Source organism: Phascolarctos cinereus, unplaced genomic scaffold, assembly GCF_003287225.1.
Source record: "Phascolarctos cinereus isolate Bilbo 61053 unplaced genomic scaffold, phaCin_HiC Scaffold_9;HRSCAF=440, whole genome shotgun sequence".
Lineage (NCBI taxonomy): Eukaryota > Metazoa > Chordata > Mammalia > Diprotodontia > Phascolarctidae > Phascolarctos > Phascolarctos cinereus.
The window spans coordinates 42,310,587-42,332,929 of NW_027556402.1; the positions used below are offsets into that span (position 1 = coordinate 42,310,587).

Here is a 22,343-nt window from a genome sequence, read left to right on the forward strand (position 1 = left end):
TTCTTTATATATAATTTCAGATATGAGACCTTTATCTGAGGACTGTCTATAAAAATTTCCCTCCAGTTTTCTGCTTTCCATCTGATCTTGGCTACATGTTTTATTTATATAAAACCTCTTTAATTTAATGTAACCAAAATGATCCATTTTACACCTCACAACACTCTCTATCTCGTTTGCTGATAAATTGTTCACCTGTCCATAAATCTGATAGGTAATATATTCCATGTTCTTCAAATTTTCTTGTAATATCTGCCTTTACAACCAAGTCATATATCCATTTTGCCTTTATCTTGGTAAATGGTGTAAGATATTGGTCTATGCCAAATTTCTGCCATACTGCTTTCCATTTTTCTCAATTTTTACCAAATAAGGAATTCTTATCCCAAAAACTTAAGTCTTTACACTTGCCAAACACTGGGTTAGTATATTCATTTGTAGCTGTAGATTGTATGTCTTACACTGTTCCACTGATCTACCTTTCTATTAGCCAGTACCAGATAGTTTTGATAATTACTGCCTTATAATATAGCTTAGGATAGGTCTACACAACACGACTTGCAGCAAGCCAAAGGATTTCAGCCAGTTTGAGAAAAATGTAAGGGAAAACATCCTTTGTATGCAGAGAAAATCCTTTGGCCTGTGTAAGCTGCCCAAGGGCCATAAGTGACCTGCAGGCAACAAGCTGTACAGGCCTGGTTTAAAATCTGGTACTGCTAAGCCTCCTCCCTTTACATTTTTTTTCCCATTAGTTCCTTTGATATTCTTGACCTGTTGTTCTTCCAAATGAATTTTGTTATTATTTTCTAGCTCTGTAAAATAATGTTTTGGTAATTTGATTGGGATGGCATTGATCATGTAGATTAATGTTGGTAAATATTATAATTTTTATTATATTGGCCCTGTCTACCCACAAACAATTAATATTTCTCCCTTTATTTAATCTGATTTCATTTGTGTACAAAGATTTTTTCTGATTTTGTCATGTAGATTCTGGGTTTTGTTTTGGTAGGTGTATTCCCATGTATTTTATGCTGTTTAGTGTTATTTTAAATGGGGTATCTCTAGCTATCCCTCCTTGCAGGATCCTGTTGGTGATAAATAGGAATGTTGATGATTTATGTGGGTTTACTTATATTCTTATATCCTGCTACTTTGCCAAAATTATTAATTATTTCAATTAACTTTTTAGTTCAGTCTAAAATAGGTATTTTTTAAAAAAAGAACACTTCATTAATATACTCATGGAAGGGGAGAATAATAGTTGTTCTTGGAACTAGTCGCAATATCAATATTTAATAGGTATTATACTTTTTTTTCCCCAAACAAAAATGTAATTGGAAACAGGAAAGGGTGACAAAAGGGGAGGAGAGGAAGGACGGGATAAATTAACTCAACCAAGTGGAAGTCTATACAACAAGAAAGAGGCAGTGGAGGGAGTGGGACGAGGTGACACTTAAATCTCTTTCTCATCTGAACTGGTCAAAGTAAAGAAGAACACACACACACACACACATACACACACACACACACACACACACACACACATGCACGCACGCACGCACGCACATGCCCACCTGTAATCCAACAGGGAAATAGAAGGAAAAAGAGTTAAGGGAAATTCCCAGTAGGTGGGGGTGGTAGGAAAAAGAGAACTTGGAAGTGAAAACATAATTGATTTTTTAAAGCTAGTATGTTTCTGGCCTTTCATGGAAAAGGAAATTTTAAAAATAGAGCAGCACACCCTCCCAAAAGTTGGCTGTGAAACAAGTGCGAGAAAACTTTTCTAGGAGTTCACCTGACAGCTGTGTACTGCTGGCTGTTGACTCTGAAGGTGTTGGTTACTCACAACTTTAGCCACTTCAAGGTTTTTCTGCACTGGATCAATTTCCTTTTGTTTATGCTTGTTTTCTTTGTCTTCATGAAATGCAGTTTCTTGAATTTCCTATCAGTAAAAGTTGGCATTGAAATGATTCTTATGAGGTTTAAGGTAAAGAAAGTCAAAATACAGTTATTTAAACTGAAAACAAAGCTGACAATACATTCCACTTAGTAAGTATTTTTAAATAACTTTTATAATCTGGCATCAGCTGAGGCCAGAAAGTTGAAGAAAGAGGCCAAATTTAATCTCTTATCTAGATGCCATGGTCCTTTTTCATATAAAGAAGCTGTTTTTTAAAAATCTAAAGTAAAAATGCAGGAATATAATTTTCTGTTACATGATTTAATGTATAAGTAAAACATTGCTAGTTATACATGCCATAGGCACATATTTGTTAATTAAGAGGAGTACAAATTTTCATTAAAAAGTGACTAATTATCTATAAAATAGAACTGCATAACAAATCCTATTTATTCCACATATACTGTTAACCAAAAACAATGTCACCAGTCCATGAGACACTGTGTTGCCACTAACTATACACTGATAGCTTTATTAAATTAGAAATATAGTAAATTAGTAGACTGTATTTGTCCTGGTCAAAAACAACGAATTTATTTTGTATTTATTCTTTCTCCTCTACAAAATTACAGTGCATTTAAAAAAAAAAGAAATCTCAAACTTGCTTTTTATGCACTAAGAATGCCTTCAAGGGCAGTTAAGGAGTAATTAGATTAAGAAGTATAAATCCAGGAAAAATCAATTGCATTTACTGACTGTTGGTTGACACTAGCTGTTGATGTTATACTGGTTCATCTGTATAAGGTTTATTATATTTCTTAATCAGAATAATTCTTGCCCAAAGCTCTAGGCCAGTTCACTCTATTCAGTAGACCACAATTCCTTTCTGCTGGGGCACAAATTTAAAAAACAAATAAACCAACTTCTAAGACTGTAATTTAAAATAAATTTAGCTTTTCAGAAAAGTATAATTAAAACACAGACTGCTCTTTGCAATTAAGGAGGAAGCACAGTGATACATATATATATTGTTAAGGAATGTTAAGGAGTCCCTTGAACTTTTCTTTTTGAGTTGCCACATTTTGCAGAAACACTGGACCCAGAGCATGCAGGAGGCCTTGAATAAGTCAAGGATGAAACCCACCTGGGCTGACATAATGTGTTGTTTGCATCCCAAGCTGGACTCCCTATGAGTCCTTAAGAGTCAAGACAGGTGCCAGTCAATCTGCACTAGCCCGAGAAATTGTTTGTGCAGCTGGGACCCTTGTAGATAAGCAGACCATCTTATCTTCATGGTCCAGCAGCTACAAAGTGTGGCTTTTGCCATCACCTTGTTCCTCCCCTTCAGGAGGGGATTTGTCCTTTACTGTACCTTTCCCCTTCCCGTGCCACATCCCTTTAGGTGAGTTCTGTGCTTCCTCCTCCTTCCTTTATCCTACTGTCATAAATATGTAAACTTCTGTATGGATTGTGAACTCTTTGGGTTCAACATGCATGTTCATTTCCCTTGTAATAAACCTAGTTTTCACCTAAGTTTCTTGAAATTGTGATTGCCTGTTGACAATATACACATATAAAGACACACACACACACACACACACACACACACACACTTTTAAAAAAATCATGTGGGAATATGATCCTAAAAGAAAGGTTGCAAGTAAGTATCAAAGTGAGGTAAAACTGTGGGTTTTATGTTTTTAATACCTTCGTGGTCTGTCTTGTGTGCCTCAATTTAAGATGATGTTTCTTATTTTCTCCTACAGTAAGAGCATCTGGGTCATCCAGTGGCAGAAGGGTAGTCTTTACGTTTTGGAACTTCTTTACCATTTCTTCATTCTTATCCTTCATCTGTCTCAGTTCAAGTTCCCATTCTTTACATACAACAACACTTCTGTCTTCAAACTCTGATGATTTGTTCATAATAGCCTATCCAACCCAATTCAATAAACGTTTATTAAGTGCATATTATTAAAAGGTCAAGACACTTTTCTTGAAATGAGGGGGATACAAAGATGACCCTCCCCTCCCCACATACACACACCAAAATGACATAATTTCTGCCCTAAGAAGCTTATTATTATGGAGGTCAGATGTATTCAACAACTGTAATATGATAAATAAAATACAACTATTGCAACAAAATAATAAATAAAAAAATAAATTGATAATGACATCTATAGAGTACTGTGGGAGATTAGAGGGAAAGGTGACTTAGTTTGGTGTGTGAAAGGGTTAAAGAAAGTGGGATAGCATTAAGAAGACAACATAAAAACTGAATCCTGAAGGAGAAGAAATGTCAGCAGAGAGATAGGATGGATAGAGGGATCCACTTGAGCGATAGGAAACAATGTGTGTGAAGAGGGGGCCTTGAAAACCAGGCTGATGAATTTGTATTTTATTCAGGAGGATGATTAGGGAGGTTGAATAACTTTCTTAAGTTCCCACAAATATTAATGACCGAGCTAGGATCTGAACCCAGGCTCTGTCCCCAGAGCCAGTGCATGTTCTAACTTTCCACACTGTTTTTCCATGGAAGTCAGATCATCACACTTCAAGGCAGGGGACTGAGGTGTGAATGGCTGAGAGTAAATAATTTTTTCTAACAGTGAAGGAGCCAAAGAAAGATTCCCACTATCAGCCACAATATCCCTTGAAGGTACACACGGGCAAAGAACACCTCTCCACTCGCATATGTGAGGATGGGACTGAGCGTTACAAGTGGCCAAATACACAGGTCATTTCAGTTGCTGTGAAGGGCATTGTAATGCCACCATGAGCACATCAACCGGAGAGGACTGATTACTGTATCCAGGAACACGGAGAAGCTAAGTCATGAGTGAAGTAGAATACTGCATTGCAGCACAAGAAGCACTGATCAAACTCAATTTCTAATCCTGTCGAGCCTAGAACCAAACCCCTGGATGGTGGTGATCTCTCAAGGCAGACCAGCCCTTTGGGGCCTGGGCCTCAGCAGCCAGCTGGGCCTCCCTTCTCACCTTCCTGCACAACAAGAGCGCTGCACACTCTTGTAGCCCCATCGTCGCGGTGAGCTTTGGGGGTATGGGAACATGCAGGTGGTCTGGGGAGGCGTGGTACAGTGAGAAGAGCTCTGGACTCAGAATCAGAGAACCTGGGTTTGATTCCTGCCTTCGTCAACTTTGTGACTGTGGGCAGTTAGCCTCTTTGGTTTCTTCCTCTTGTATAATGAAGGGGTGGTACAAGGTAATCTCTCTCCTCCTAATCTCCTCTCTCTCCTGCTGCTTCGGGCTTTAGATCTACGAGTCAATGCTCCCATAAGCTTCAGGTACTACAACATGGTGGGGAAGGAAAGTAAGAGGGAATGAGATTCGTCCTCAATATTTTGCACACATGGAATTTGTTCCCTGCTTTTAAAGGCCATTAACTGTGATTGTAATTGTTATACACAAAGTGACTATCTTTACTGTATTACATAGAAGCATTTGTTGCATCAAGTAAATTTTTCATTAGTTATAAAGAAAGAAAAATGGGGGGAAAAATCACTCACCTTTATTTTATTATGATACAAGTTATTCACGTGAACAATCCTATCATTCTCCTCCTGTATTATTCTAAGGCTTTCCACATCAAGATGTGTGCTTAAGCTCATTTCCAGGGACAAGATAATTTCTTTCTTAGCATTTAACAGTTGTTGGAATTCTGCTACCATGTTGTTGATGTCATTTTCAGTCTCTGAAACATCCTTGAAAATTTGCTGTGTGGAGAAGAGTATTAAATTTATGAGTTCTGAGAAGACTTTAGGTAAACACTCCATCAAGTTTCATCACTGTTCTAAATGATAAAAATGAAGGCCAATACCAAACTCAAATCCCGCAGATATCTTAATATTTTAAGGTACATTAAGAATGTAATTCTAATGGGAGAACTTAATCTAGTAATTTATAGTATGTACTTTGGTAGGGAACATTACCCCTAACTCTAGTTGTCTGATTTAAAATCTGCTGGAAATGTGCTATATTATAACAAACCAGTAAAGTGACGAGGCACACTGGGGAGGGGGTAATGGAATGAAATGAAAAGGATCAGGCTTGAATCCTCATTCCTACTGATTGTGAGAGTGATTTACTTGCAAAATGAAGGGGATGGGCTAGAGGATCTCCTTTCTATTTCTAAATCCCAGCCCATATTTCATCCACAGGATGACAAACCTTATGTTTACTTAATCAGTGTCACTGAGTGGCAATACTAACTCCGTGAGGCTCCTCAAACCTGGAAAATGGGTATTTCTGTGTGGAGACGCAGTAGACGGGATTCAAGGGATAGGCATTATATAGTTAAGGGTCATCATGGAAATGGAAACTTAAGGACATATAAAAATAGTTTATTCCATTGTATTCATATAGATTTTCACCTTTGGCTAATGATAATGGTACAATGCAAATAAATCTAGATTTGGAATCAAGTGGGTCTGCTACTTACTTACTACTTGTATGACCTTGGGCATTTAATTTCTGCAGGCCTTAAGTTTAAGATCAGAGGGTTAGATGATGTTTTTCTAAGGTCCCTTCCAATTTAGACTCTATGATCTTATGGTTAATATTTGTGACATTCTATATATCTTAAAGGCTTTAACATTTCTAAAAGGAAATGGAATAAACATGGAAAATTTTTACTTTACTGCAAACTGGATTATTTTAAACTCAATTATCAATATTCTTCTGGGTCTGGCAAGAAGGCAACCTTTCCCACACAGAGATTGGGATTGCCAGTCTAAGGGGTTAGGGGTTTGTTGAGAAGCAGGGCCATAGCCTTTTCACATTGCTAAGACAGGTAGAAGGACAGGGACATAGGGATGCAAGGCTCCTCAGCTTTGTAGGTATGGATAAATTAGGCCCTGGAAAATATTTTTATGAGTTATTTTTTTAAGTATAAATGTCCTCATGAAAGAGCTATCTGGTCACTGTGTACTTGGGGAACTCTGAAATGAAGCAGTCTATTGCTCTCAATACTAGAGTTTAACAGGATATAGTTCTAAAAAGCTTTTGCTTTTGTTTTGTTCATATCAATAAGTACACTTATATTTTTCATAAATACACAAAGCATTTTTAAAAATTCTTTTTAACAAATCATACCTCAATATGTAGACCCATCTTTTGACTCAGTTTTTTGTAGCCACTTAATTCCTGGGATCCTATCTCAGAGTGTTGTTGAAGATGCTGTATTTTAATAGACAAATCATTCTGCTTTTCTGCCTCCTCAATTAAGTCCATTTCAATTTTGTAGATGGTGTTGTGATGTTCTCTCCTTATGTCTATAACACGCTTTAACACACCCTGCAGGAAGAAAAGGAAACAAATTAGGAAATTTGCTTCAGATAAAGATACTTATCCGTTCCTTCAGTTTATGAACTTGGTGCCTACAAGATAGGAGAGTAGAAGGAAAACATTCTTTTTCTAATTAGAAGAGTTCCACCACTGCAGAAGGATATAAATCCAAGGCACAAATAGTAAAATGGCACATAAAGTGCGATTTGGTGTAACTCTATTCTGGCCTTGGCGGCCGAAGACTGTGTGGAAGAAGCTGAATGGGAGGACAGTGATAAGACGGCAGAGAAAAGGCAGACGCTGGCCTGAGCATTCCCTAAAACCCCTCTGAACACCTTTAAATAATGGCATAAAACAATCCCTGGAGAAGCAGAACCCACAAAAGGAAGGGGTGAAGTAACTTTCTAGCCAAAGACAACTTGGGTCAGCAGGAAAGGTCTGTCACAACTGGGTGAGAGAGAAGCACAGTCCCAACACTGGCTATGCCAGTGCAGACTGGGAACCAGCAAACCAGGAGCAGGCCTTGGGAGCCATTGAATCAGCAGAAGTAGTGGTAGCGGCTGCTTCTGGAACTTTCAGCTGACAGACATTAAAGAGGTTGAACAACTGGGTCAGAGGGACCCAGTGCTGGAACCGAGGGCAGAATTCTGTTAGTTTGCTGATACTTGGATCACAGTCTTGGGTGGCAATCCCAGGGTGAGGAGGAGCACTAGCATACCAGAGCTTGTGGCCACAGTGGAGGGAGTGAATGCCTCCTAGTTCTGGGGCAGAAAAGAGTGCCTGTGGTCACTCACAGACCAGAGCACAGACAAGGAGAGTAGTAACACACGTCTCCTTAGATCATACCACCTTGGAAGAAGTGAAAACTTAGAGGTCCCTGGAAATATCTCTGGAAATCGCTGCACAAAACCCCTGATGCTTGGGACAGTGTGCCCTCCACCCAGGAAGAGGCCCACTTTAACAGAGTTAAAAATCAAGAAATAGACAGGAAAAATGAGCAAACAACATAAAAATTCTGACCACAGAGTTACTATGGTGACAAAGAAGATCAAAACACATACTCAAGAGAAGACAATAAAGTCAAAGCTCCTATATCCAAAGCCTCTAAGAAAAACATGAATTGGTTTCAGGCCATGGAAGAGATAAAAAAGATTTTGAAAATCAGGCAAGAAAAAAGAGAGGAAAAAAAATCTTAAAAAAAGAAAAAGAAAAGATAGTAGAAAAATTGGGAAGAGAAATGAGAGTGATGTCAGAAAATCATGAAAAAAGAGGCACATAGAAGTCACATATACCTCCAGTTTTTTCAGGATGCACGTGCTACTCGAGTGGAGATCATTATTACACCTTCTGTTACTAGCTAGAAGTTTTCCAACAGCTTTAGTTTCCTGAGGAGTATGAGAAAGGCATGCTTGAACTTTGACCTGGAGTTGATTTTGGCTTTCAAATGACCTTTTCAAGTCAAGAGAAAGCCTGTTCAAGAACCCACAACGATTTTCTATCATAGTGTATTTCTTCAGAAGTTCCTAAAGAAAATTAGAATCATTTAGTTAAGACATGAGTTTATTTCAATCAAGTACCTTGAAGAGCTTTATAAACACTAGTTTAATTCTTTTCTGCAGGAGAAAAGTTATTAAAAACCATTCCTGTGTTGAATCAACAAACAAAATTTTGGAAAAGAAAACATCAGTTAGGTGCAATTAAATACAAACTTAATAGGTATCTCTGATGGCCAAAATTTTAAAACTGGTTAATATATCTCCAGCACAGAAAAAAAATTAAATTAATAACTTGTCCTTCTGTTTCCTAAGGTACTTTGTCTTCTGACTTGGTTATTGGACCAAGTATCTCGCTGGTAGCAGATGTAAGACTAATGAAATAGTGCAAGCATCTTTTCTTTTACTAAGACAGATCTAATAAGGCAGAGGATTTTATTTGGGTAAATAAATACTTTCAGAATAGATGTGTAGATACATGTAGTTTAGGATATCCTAACTTTTTTTAAGCCAACTATAAACATTGCCAAAAACTTAGCAATGACATTATTATGTAACCTATGTAACACGAGTTTACTAGATTAGTAAACTAAACTGCTAAATTAGGAAATTACTAAAGTGGGTCTTTTCAGCAAAGATTGTGTAAGTATCTCACGGCAGTTTGGGGAATAGGGGGGACTGTCAGCAGGGAAAGGAAGGGTAAGAAAGTGAAATGAATGCTGATACAACAGAAGATGGAGGACACCTGGCCTAACTCAGAGTAATGAACCCAGTTTGAGTTGGCTCAAAGAGAGCCAAGAGTGTGCTGGGGATACTTAAAAATGAAGGAGAACAAACACAAAGTCGGACTGCAGATGTAGATGTACAAGGCATAGATGGTTTCACTGTCCTCTATACTGCAGTCATCTGGAGTATTGGGTCTTGGGGCTATGTTGTTTTACACCTCAAAGGTGTAAGGCAAATATACAAAACAGCTTAGCCCAGTTCCTATAAGCAAGCAATCTAGGTTGGTTTAAATGTCAAAGAACAATATGAACATTTCTACTGGACAGTGGCAGTCTAGTGATTCCATTTTTCTCACATTAAGTCTGATTTCAGTACTTCTACAGGGCTCAGTGACACAGAATGCATCAATATTTATACACAGAATACAAGAAAACAAAAAGCACCAGTCAAGTAATCAATAAAGCAAGTTTTCAAAACTGTACCAATGGAACTGACTTGCGAGGGAACACTCAGTGGAAAAAAAAAATTGACTGTACCCTAAAAAAAAAAAATTTGCCAAATTTCTCCAGGATCTCAACAGTCTAGGGTTTTCTAAAATTAAAAATCCTACTTAGATAATCTCTCCAAGGATCCTCAAAAAAGTAAAGGCTGTGCCTTACTAAATCATAAATGTCATCATATTTCATTTTGGTTTACAATTCAGGTGCTTACAATGGTCCATGTTTATGTCTATACACTCATAGACTAAAAGTAATAAATAAAAAAAACATAGATTTAAACATTTCATACTAATCACTAAACTATACCAAAGGATGGTTTGCTAAAGGATAGCACTGAGTGACTAATAAGTTGTAGTGAAACAGCTTTCTTCACTTTCATTTCCCCCAAAATAGCTTAAAGCTAAATGACATCATTCATTAACATATATGGATACCTCTTAGACCACAGGTGTCAAACTTGCAGCCTCCTAAAGCCTAAATCAGATGAAAATAACTGGAAAATGTTTAATAAAATAAATAAAAATACAATACAACACAGAAAAGGGCAGCTAAGTGGCACACTGGATAGAGTGCCAGGCCAGGACTCAGGAAGATTCATCTTTCTGAGTTCAAATTCAGCCTCAGTCACTTACTAGCTGTGTGACCCTGGGAAAGTCACTTAACCCTGTTTGCCTCAGTTCCTCATCTGTACAATGAGCTGGAGAAGAAAATGACAAACTACTCTACTATCTTTGCCAAGAAAACCTAAAAATGGGGTGAGTTGGACCCCACTGAAAAACCACTACACAAAAACAACACAACATAGGTGAGGTTAATTTGTGGTTTTCTAAGACACTGTGTGGCAACAGGGATCCATTTCTATTTGAATTTGATACCACTGTCTTACATCACATTTTAAGTTTCTGTAGCTGCTCCTTCAGAAGAAATTACATTCACTCAGGAGGAAAATACTGACTCATCAGTTTCAGTTGTAAGCACGTACGTTTATCTTTGAATACTTTTCTTTAAGATTTTCAATAGGATGGTGTCTGGTGCCCTCTCTTGGGTTTGCTTCAATGTTTACCAGCTCTTCTGGCTTCTGTTGGTCCTGTGGGGGAAATTTCAGGAATGAATTCCAAAATCTATTCGTGTATTCATCAATATTTGAATAAGTCCTCCCAGTAACTGAATCCATTGTGGCCCCTGTAAACTATCATCTTTTAGAACACAGACACTGTAGCTTGTTTTGGAGTTACACAAAATAGGAAAAAAACATTAAACCAGATTGTTCCCAGTTATTCCCAATCTCTGTCAATAGCTGAAGCTCTTGAGAAATAGTTAGTAGAAATCCATGCATTTGCATGTAGCTAAGTTGCATGATTTTATGGTTATAAATATTTCTTGGTATAGTTGTAGACAGGCTATAAATAATTACCTGTCAGGCACTGGGCAAAGCACACTACAAATATCTCATTTTATGGATGAGATACATAAGGGATAGATACAACAATTTCAGTATGGAGAGATCAGGAAAGGCTTTCTGCAGGAAGTGGGTAGCATTTGATCTGAGCAGACGGAAGGAAGAGATGTATTTAAAGAGAGAAGAGGAGGGAGGGAAGAGGAGGAAGAGAGGGAAGAGAAGGAAATTAGAAAATAGCTAGTACTCCAGCTCGCTTTGAATGTATAGTGTGTAAATGGGAATGGTAGGAATCAAGTCTTGAAAAGTAAGCTGTAGTCTAATTGTGCAACATCTTAAAAATCCAGAATAAGGCACTTGCATTTTATCCCAAGTCAGTAAGCAGGAAACCATTTGTTGACTGATATGATCAGACTTGTAGATTAGGAAGATCAATGGTGTTGCTGTGTGAAATATTCCAGATATTTCCACATGGATGGGTATATTCTCTCTAGAGGATGTATGAGAAGATATGTCCAAGAATCAGATAGGATGGGAAGGCATGGACTGTGATCTGTCCCATTGGAGGAGTGTCTACACTGATGTATTTTTGCAGAGAAGAAGTTCAAGACATATGCTTTCAGTCTTCCCAGGAAAGCAGAAGAAGATTTAACTGTTTGGAACAGAGACGTGAGATGAAGTTAGGAGACAGTTTCTTATGGAGGGAGCTCAATAAGATCACTTATGAGGACTGTGAAGCAGTAGTGAGGGCTCAAGTGATGTTAGCTACAGGGCCTGGTTAAAAGGTCTGACCATCATAGAACTAAGACCCTAAAGACAGGGAAGTGGAAACTCACATTTCATTTTCTTCAAGAGTAAGACTGAGGGTAGGGAGAGATTGAGGAACTGGAGGTTTTATTCAGGGCAAAGAACAAGCTAAAAAGAATGAAGGCAATAGGAGAGGTAGCCAGACAGAAGACCGTGTACTCAGAAGGGACTCTGAATGTCCGAGTTCAGCCCTTAAGACCTAGCATAGTTCAGAGCAATGGTAGTACCCAAGAAAGACCACCTTCTATGGGTAGTTCAGAGAGTGGAGATGAAGGACATGGGACGTGAGGATGCTGATTAACAGGCAGATCAGGATGCTAGAAGAATCATCAAGATGAATACGGAATTCACCCTGAAAGATGGCAGGTGTGGGGCTAGAGAGAACTATAATACCTTTGAGGTACCGAAGGTACTGAACTCATTCCAGAAGGAGGGAGAGTGACTTGAGGGTTCATACATAGTACAAGAAGAAGGATCTGAACAGCATAACATAATTAGATAGTACTTCCTAACCAAAGCAGGCACTTAATAAATGCTAATTAACTGATCAATTTGATTATTAAAGGCCCAGTCACAAGAGGTACATTGGACTTATAGTGAGAAGCCTGGATTTTAGCTCCAGGCCCAACAGCTTATTAATAAGAGCATCAGTTTTTTCATTTGAAAAAAGAGGTAAGAGTATCCTGGGCTATCTAACAAGGTTGTGAGGATCAAATGAGGTAAGTGAATGGAACACTGCACGGTCTCCCCACCCTCAGCTCCTTTCTGAAAGTCATCATTCGTGGCTCCCTTCTACAGCTGGAACAACCCCTCATCTGTGTTCAGCCAACAGCAGTTAATCAACAGGGCAAAACAATTCTCACCAGGGTTCCGCTCTTCTTTAGGCTTTCTTTCAAATGGTTTACTTCCATCTGCAGAGCCTTCTCTGTCTCCTTCAGGGCATCTCTTTCCTTGATGACAGTGTTCAATTTACTAAGGCTTGAATCAAGTTTCTGAGTCAAGTCCAGTTTCTCTGTCTCTACTATGGACAAGTGTGAGTCATGTGCTTCAACTGCTCCGCCATCTGACTCAATGACTGCCTTTGTAGTTTTGTCTCATTCACCTCTTTTCTCACACTAAGAAGCACCTCTTCTGTTTCTTGAAGCTTTAGGATCTTGAGACATAGATTAAAAAAAAAAGGTAAATGACAAGTAAAGGTGGGATAATTTTCCTAGCACTTCTATAAGGTAGCCCACAGAAACCTAGTCTACAGTAAGCCTTATCTAATTCGTCATTTGTTTTCTCTGGATCTCCTTGAATACTGAAGATGTGAGCTTCCTTTTCTGACAGATCCCCTTTCAATTTAACAGTAATCATTTGCATCTAAATATAAAAAGTCATACTGAATTATAGCGAATATGAGAAATTCAGAGACATATGGGGAAGAGCCATATGAACTCACACAGAACAAAGTAAGTAGAAAAGAAGAATATCTATAACGACAATAACAATAACTGGAAAGTTCACTAAAAGGAAACAATGTGAAGTAACCAAATTATCTCATGTAATCCTCAAAAAAATCAGGAGGAAAAAAAAGGTTACAGCTTTCAAAATGATGGGTAGGGGGAAAAAATCCTAACCAGGGAAGACCAGGGAAGATGCAGAAGAGGCAAAAAGACTCAAAATTATCATTCTGTGTCAATCAGTAAAAATGATTACTACCTTAATTACTATACAGTTTTAGGGCTTCAGCAATCAAATTACCAATAAATTCCACAACTATTCCATATGGATTTATAACTATTTTTTTCAAGTCTGCACACAAAGAATACTGAGCTCAGGTGTCTTACTCAAGGCATCTTCCTTCTTAGTTCAATCTGATTCAATACAACCAGCATTTGTTAGGCACTTTCTAGGTTTAAGTCAGGGGCCAGGTGTAGAGGATACAAAGATGACAGTCCCTGCCCTCAAAGAGTTTACATTTCTATATGTCTGGGGCACAGCCAATCCAGAATTTGTTTTGACTTAGCTGTGAATAACTGTTACCAGGATTGTTTTTTCTTTTTTTTTCTCCCACTGTGTGAGGGATGGTAAGATGGAAAGAAAATTGATTTTTATTCATGAAAATTTTTAATTTAATTAAAGAAATGAAATCTTGCTCAGATAAAAAAAGTTTACACTTTTACTATGGAGCTATGACAGGTGCAAAGATAAATACAAGATAATTTGAAGAGAATATGAAAAAGTAGGGGGTATCAGGAAAACTTGTTCACAGGAAGTCATGCATAGCTGTACGTCAAAGTAAGTTGAGGACTCAAAGGAAGGCAGGCACTCTATATAGTACTGGGGACAATTTGTACATTGGCAAGAGATGGATTGGTGAATTCTGGGAAAGCAGATAAGCCAGGCTGGCTATAATGCAGAGTAAGTGAGGGGAGTAACATGAAATAACTTTGGAAAAAATGAAGATTACTGATTAAGGTATGGCCAGACCTGTGCTTTAGGGATAGTAATTTGGAAGCTCTGAGGAGGATGGACTGGGGAAGGAGAAACAGGGAGACCAATTAGAAAGCTATAGCAATAGTTACAGTAAGAGGATAGAGAAGGTAACAGATATGAGAAGTGCTACAGAGGAAGAATGTCAAGACTTCTAGATATATTCTAAAGAATATATCTACATATATTCGATGTGGAAGGTGGGAGGGTGAGGAAGGAAGAGTTGAAAATGACTCCAAGGTTGTGAAGCTGGGAAATAAAGTATATCTGCTGAGGCTGGCATCATTATTTTGGAGGAGAAGGAGTGGAGGGAGACAAAACAGAGGAGGAATGAGTTTAGGGGGGCAAGGAGATATGTTTCTAAATATGCTGAGTTTCAGATACCTATAAGATATCCAGGTAGAGCTTTCCAGGTAAGGATGCAGGACTCATTTGTTAATTTACTTAGAGAATTCTAGGGAATCAATAAAGAAACTACATAAGACAACAGCTTAAGACAACAGCTTAAACAAAATAGCATTTTACAAAGTAAAACCATAAAAAATTACCAGCCTTTCTATAGAGAAATAAGAAAATCCCCAAAGGCCATAATTGAAATGAAGTCCATACTAAATAACTACAAAATACATTAAATAGTTGGTCTAGTGTGTCAAGTGGTATGAGGAAGGCTATCATGAAGCTTACTTTAGCAAGGTCTACTATGTTTTCCAATAATATTAAAGCAGTATACATAGAATCCTGTCAGACACTTATCCAGCTCAAAAAACCCAAACCTACCTTTTCCTGCAGTCCTGCATTGGTTTTCTCTAAAGCTTCTTGACTCTTTGACACTTGAGTTGTCTTCTCTGAAATGCATTCTTTGAGTTTATGAATCGTCTCTTGGTGCTCCTTCAGACACATCTCAGCAAATTTTAGTTCTTCTTGTGTTTCTTGGTCCTTCAGTATTAAAGGAAGATCCAAGATTACATTTATAATACTATTATCCTAACATTTCTTCGTCCTTTCTAAAAGTTGGTTGTCATAAAAACATATGTAGTAGATTGTGATGCTTACCTTGGCTATGAGGTCCCTTATGGTTTCTTTCAGCTGGTCCCTCTCTATGTGAAGAGCCTCTTGTGTCTTTGCCAATTCATCTCTCTCCTCAGTTACAGATGTTGTTTCTTCTAGACTGGCCTGGAGTTTCTGAGCCAGCTCCAGGTTTTCCATCTCTATCCTCTCCAGGGTAGAATCTTTGGACTTCAATTGTTCCTTCAAATGCTCCATTTCCTTCATTTTTTCTTGAGCTTCACTGACTTCCTCTCTAACATTAAAAAATTGCTCTTGTTTTGCCTCAAGTTCTTGAATCTTGTGAGAAATGGAAAAATGTTAAATACATTTAATTTAGGAGACAGTGAAATAGTTATTTAGGTAAAGCCCACCATGTTTCCTAACAAGGTCAATGGAATAAATTCAGAACTCAATTAGTCAGTTATTCAGCACTGCAAAAAACCCCCAAAACCCCAGCTCACCTTTTCTTGCAGTTCAGCACTAGTTTTCTCTATAGCTTCTTTCTCTGAAATGCATTCTTTCAATTTATCCATTGTGTCTTGGTGTTCCTTCAGATCCATCTGAGCAACTTTTAGTTTTTCTTGTGTTTCCAGATCCTTTTGGGAGTGGGGAGGAAGGGAAGACCCATGAAAAATATTTATAGTAAGACTCTATACACACTTCTGTCTCTTTTTTGGAATACTAGTCTCTCATAAAACCAGTTATTAGATAGGGGACAAGGTGATGCTTACCTTAGCTATGAGGTCCCTTATGGTTTCTTTCAGCTGGTCCCTCTCTATGTGAAGAGCCTCTTGTGTCTTTGTCAATTCATCTCTCTCCTTAGTTACAGATTTTGTTTCTTCTAGACTGGCCTGGAGTTTCTGAGCCAGCTCCAGGTTTTCCATCTCTATCTTCTCCAGGGTAGAATCTTTTGACTTTAATTGCTCCTTCAACTGTTCCACCTCATTCACTTTTACCTGGGCCTCAGTGACTTCTTTTCTGATATTACAAACTTGCTCCTTTTGCTCCTGAAGCTCTTGAATCTTGTTTCAAATTTTTAAAAAAATGTATGAATTTAGTATAAGCAGTTATATTCTAAAAGGCCCACTGGGCCACTCAAAAAGATTAAGACATGGTATTCACAACTTCATATGTTACCCAGCCAGGTTTCTCATCTTGTCTACATGTTCAGAAGGTTTTTACACCCTTCCAGATGCCCTCTATCCCCACCTGTTTCTTCCATATTAGGTCTTCCTTTCATGCCCCCTTTTTATTAATTATTTAATTGTTCCCTCTTACCTTTTCCAACCCAATTATGTTTTTCAGAATTACCCCAGCATACACAACTTAGCTCCAAACTTTCTTTCAAACTACCTCAGTAATGATTACAGTTGTAAGAATATTGATAACATTTTCATATACATATAATAAGTAAACAATCTGATCTTAATGAGTGCCTTACAATTAGTCTTTAATGTTCTCCAAAGGAGAAAGTGAGGCTGGTGACTTTGCACAGCCCTCCCTCACTTAAATCCAATTCACTTGCAAGTCATGACATCACCTTCCTGATGCCATGATCCTCTTCAAGAAATAACAATATTTCTCCTGTATCTTTTACAATGAATTTTCCATTGAGTTCTGGTCTTTCAGTTATAAATACCTGAAAGTCTTTCAGTCTGTCAAATGTTCATTTTTTTTCCATTCAGGATTATACTCAACTTTGCTGGGTAAGCTATTCTTGGATGCAACCCCAGATCTTTTGCTCTTTGAAATATGATGTTCCAAGAACGATAATCTTTTAGAGTAGAAACTGCTAGGTTTGTGAAATTCTGACTCTATTTGTGCAGTATTTATGTTGTTTTTTTTCTTGTTGCTTGCAATATTTTCTCCTTAACCTGGGAATTTTTAAACTCGGCTACGACATTCCTGTTAAGTTTTCCTCCGGGGATCTCCTGCAGGTGGTGAACAGTAAATTGTTTTCTACTTCTACTTTACCGTCTTGTTCTAGAACTTCAGGGCTTCCTTAATAATTTCTTGCAATATTGTGTCCAGATTCCTTTTTTGGTCATAACTTGTAGGTACTCTGACAATTCTTATATTATCTCTCCTCAATATGTTCTCCAGATCAGTTGTTTTTCTAATAACATGTTTCAGATTCTCTTCTATTTATTTCTAGTTTTATTATGTTATGGTGTCTTATAATGCCATTCAATTCCTCTTTCCCAATTCTAGTTTTCAAGGAGTTATTTTCTTCCTTAAGATTTTGGACCTCTTTTTCCAATTGGTTAACGTTCTTTTCATAATTTTCTTGGATTGCTTTCATTTTTTCCCTTAATTTTTCCTCAACCTCATTTGAATTCCTTTTTACGTTCGTCCAAGAACTTTATTTGGACTTGTGACCATTTGATGTCACTCTTTGGGGCAGGAGTGACGCTTTTTAACTTCACTATCTTCCTTTGAATATGAACCCAGAACTTCTTTTACACCAAACTAGTTATCTGTGGTCAGGTTCTTTTTCCTTTGCTTATTAATTTTTATTTTATTTTTAGCTGCTTATTGTAATCAAGTTTTAATCTCAAGTTGTGGGTAATATTGCCCTAGGTCTTTTTACAATCCTTTTTCTATTATTTTCTAAATTCTGTCCAGGGGTTTGGGGAGAAGGGATTAGGAAGGCGGGAAGACTCTTGGAAGGGTGGGTGAAGTGAAGGCTCGAAGGGTAGGGGGAGAAGATAAGGTAACGGATAGGGTAAAAAGAGTCTGAGAAAGAAAATAGTAAGAATAACATGGAGGGAAATTCGCAAATAGTAATTATAATTTTGAATGTCAATAGGATGTTTATAGCAGCTATCTTTGTGGTGGCAAAGAACTAGACATTGCAAGGATACCTGTCAATTGGGTAATGGCTGAACAAGTCGTGGTGTATGGTTGTGATTGAATACTACTGTGCTTTAATGAAAGGTATGGAAAGACTTGCACAAAATGATGAAGAGAGCTGAACCAAGAGAACATTGTATACAGTAACAGCAATATGTTTTAAGAATAACTTTGAGCGCCTAAGTCATTTTGACTATTATAAATACACAAATTAAAAATAAAGGAGATATGACGAAAGATGCTATCTGCATCCAGAGAAAGAACCGATAAACAGAAGTATGTATAGAATGATTTTACATTATATACCTATATCTGTCTAATGGTAGACATCTCTAGGGTGGGGTGGGAGAAGCGAAGGGAAAAAAAAGAAATTTACAAGACAAATTTGTTGTATATTTGTAGGGAACAGCAAGTTGTATAGGGTAGATTTTCAGTTTCAAGTGAAATCATCTTTTTTAACGTACTGTGTTATGGAAATGCTTGTTTTGTTCTGTGAATTGAAAAGAAAATAAATTTGTAATACAAAAAAAAGAAAGAAAAAAGAAACCTACCCTTTTCTGCAGTTCAGCATTAATTTTCTTGAAAGCTTCCTGAGCCTCTGACACTTGTGCTGCCTTCTCTGAAATACATTCTTTTAGTTTATCAATTATCTCTTGGTGCTCCTTCAGATGCATCTGAGCAACTTTTAGTTTTTCTTGTATTTCCAGATCCTTTTTGGGTGGGGAGGAAGGAAAGATTCAAGAAAAATATTTATAGTAAGATTGTACAGATACTACTGTCTCTTTTTTGGAATACTAGTCTCTCATAAAACCAGTTATTAGATAGGGGACAAGGTGATGCTTACCTTAGCTATGAGGTCCCTTATGGTTTCTTTCAGCTGGTCCCTCTCTATGTGAAGAGCCTCTTGTGTCTTTGCCAACTCATCTCTCTCCTTAGTTACAGATGTTGTTTCTTCTAGACTGGCCTGGAGTTTCTGAGCCAGCTCCAGGTTTTCCATCTCTATCCTCTCCAGGGTAGAATCTTTGGACTTCAATTGTTCCTTCAAATGCTCCATTTCCTTCATTTTTTCTTGAGCTTCACTGACTTCCTCTCTAACATTAAAAAATTGCTCTTGTTTTGCCTCAAGTTCTTGAATCTTGTGAGAAATGGAAAAATGTTAAATACATTTAATTTAGGAGACAGTGAAATAGTTATTTAGGACCCAGCAATAGCACTTCTAGGGCTATATCCCAGGGATCCTACAAATGGGAAAAGGAGCCACATGTACAAAAATATTTATAGTAGCTCTTTTTGTGGTGGCAAAGAATTAGAAATTGAGAGGATGCCCATTAACTGGGGAATGGCTGAACAAGTTGTGGTGTGTGAATGTAATGGAATACTATTGTGCTATAAGAAATGATGAGCAGGCAGACTTCAGAAAAACCTGGAAAGATGTGTATGGTCTGATGCTGGGTGAAGCGAGCAGAACCAAGAGAACATTATATACAATAACAGCCATGTTGTGCGATGACTAATATTGATAAACTTAACCCTTCCCAGCAATACAAGGATCTAAGACTTCTCCAATGGCCTTGTGATGGAAAGGGCTATCCACGTCCAAAGAGAAAACTATGGAGTTTGAATGCAGACCAAAGCATACTATTTGTTATTTTTTTCTTCTGTTGAGTTTTGTTTCATCTTTCTGGTGGTTCTTCCTATTGGTTGTAATTCTTACTTACAACATCACTAATGTGAAAATATGCTTTAATAGGAACGTATAGCCTATATCAGGTTGTGCGCCATCTTTGGGAGGGTGGTGGGGAGGAAGGGAAAGAAAAATTTTAAACTCAAAACCTTATGGAAGTGATTGTTGATAAATCAAAATAAACAAATAAAAAATAAATAGTTATTTAGGTAAAGTCCACGATGCTTCCTAACAAGGTCAATGCAATAAATTCAGAACTCAGTCAGTTATTCAGCAATGCAAAAACCCCCAAAACCCCAGCTCACCTTTTCTTGCAGTTCAGCACTAGTTTTCTCTATAGCTTCTTTCTCTGAAATGCATTCTTTCAATTTATACATTATGTCTTGGTGTTCCTTCAGATCTATCTGAGCAACTTTTAGTTTTTCTTGTGTTTCCAGATCCTTTTGGGAGTGGGGAGGAAGGGAAAATCCATGGAAAATATTTATAGTAAGATTGCATACACACTTCTGTCTCTTTTTGGAATACTAGTCTCTCATAAAACCAGCTATTAGATAGGGGACAAGCTGATGCTTACCTTGGCTATGAGGTCCCTTATGGTTTCTTTCAGCTGGTCCCTCTCTATGTGAAGAGCCTCTTGTGTCTTTGCCAATTCATCTCTCTCCTCAGTTACAGATGTTGTTTCTTCTAGACTGGCCTGGAGTTTCTGAGCCAGCTCCAGGTTTTCCATCTCTATCCTCTCCAGGGTAGAATCTTTGAATTTCAATTGCTCCTTCAACTGTTCCACCTCATTCACTTTTTCCTGAGCCTCAGTGATTTCTTCTCTGACATTAAAAACTTGCTCTTTTTGCCCCTGAAGCTCTTGAATCTTATTTCAAAAATAAAATAAAAGAATTTAGCATAAACAAATATGTTCTGAAAGCCCACTGTGCCACTCAGAAAGATTAAGACATGATCTTCACAGCTTCATTGGTTATCCAGTCACAAAAAAAAGAAACCTACCCTTTTCTGCAATTCAATATTAGTTTTCTCTAAAGCTTCCTGAGCCTCTGACACTTGAGCTGTCTTCTCTGAAACACATTCTTTTAGTTTATCAATCATCTCTTGGTGCTCCTTCAGACTTATCTGAGCAATTTTCAGCTCTTCTTGTGTGTCCAGACCCTTTGGTATTAGGGGAAGATCCAAATACATATTTAGAATAAGATCCAGCCCACAGGTCTTCATTCTTATAAGCCATACTTATTAGACAGTGATATTTACCTTAGCTTCAAGTTCTCTAATGTTTTCTTTCAGTTGATGGCTCTCCTCTTGAACAGCCAGCAGTGTCTTTGTCAACTCATCTCTCTCCTCAGTTACAGATGTTGTTTCTTCTACACTTGCCTGGAGTTTCTGAGCCAGCTCCAGGTTTTCCATCTCTACCCTCTTCAGGGCAGACTCTTTGGACTTTAATTGCTCTTTTATTGATTCCATTTCCTTCATTTTTTCTTGAGCTTCATTGACTTCCTCTCTGACATTTAAAATTTGGTCTTGTTTTGCCTGAAGTTCTTGAATCTTTTGAGTAAAGAAAAAAAAATGTTAAATTTGTTTACAGAGTCATTTAGGAAAAAGCTTGTGATGTGTCCCAGCAGGATGAATGCAGTATACTCCAAACCCAGTCAGTCACTCAGCCTCCCAAAAACCAAACCTACCTTTTCCTGCAGTTCAGCATTTGTTTTCTCTAAATCTTCTTGATCATTCAATCCTTGAGCTGCTTGCTCTGAAATGCATTCTTTCAATTTATCAATTGTTTCTTGGTGTTCCTTGAGATGCATCTGAGCAATTTTTAGTTCTTCTTGTGTTTCTAGACCCTTTATTGTTAAAGGAAATCCCAAGAAAATGTTCACAGTAAAAGTATATGAACATCACTGTCTCTTTCCTAAAAGACTAGTTTTTCATTCTGGAAAACAACTCAGTATGATACTAGAAATGCCAGGGAATTATATACTCTTTGATCCAATGATATTACTCATTAGCATATGCTCTGAATGGAATAGATCCACATAGAGAAAACTACATACACTATATTTTTTGTAGTGAAGACCTGGAAACAAAGTAGGTACTCACTGATTGGGTAATGGCTGTACAAAGTGTGGTATATGAAAGTAATATTATATGTT

General features: G+C 37.6%; 1 protein-coding gene across 1 annotated transcript in view; it reads right to left on the bottom strand.

Moving 5' to 3' along the window:
- The window catches only part of CENPE (centromere protein E), an 89,459-nt gene that overhangs the window by 14,354 nt on the left and 52,762 nt on the right, over positions 1-22,343 (bottom strand). The window contains 19 exon segments of the mRNA XM_078148996.1: positions 1,799-1,945; positions 3,611-3,832; positions 5,433-5,639; positions 7,018-7,218; positions 8,502-8,732; positions 10,911-11,015; positions 12,995-13,161; positions 13,164-13,284; positions 15,384-15,542; positions 15,660-15,950; positions 16,115-16,249; positions 16,385-16,675; positions 19,058-19,216; positions 19,351-19,641; positions 20,496-20,630; positions 20,765-21,055; positions 21,190-21,348; positions 21,448-21,738; positions 21,876-22,034. Of these exon segments, the coding sequence (XP_078005122.1) occupies positions 1,799-1,945; positions 3,611-3,832; positions 5,433-5,639; positions 7,018-7,218; positions 8,502-8,732; positions 10,911-11,015; positions 12,995-13,161; positions 13,164-13,284; positions 15,384-15,542; positions 15,660-15,950; positions 16,115-16,249; positions 16,385-16,675; positions 19,058-19,216; positions 19,351-19,641; positions 20,496-20,630; positions 20,765-21,055; positions 21,190-21,348; positions 21,448-21,738; positions 21,876-22,034 (3,762 nt within the window).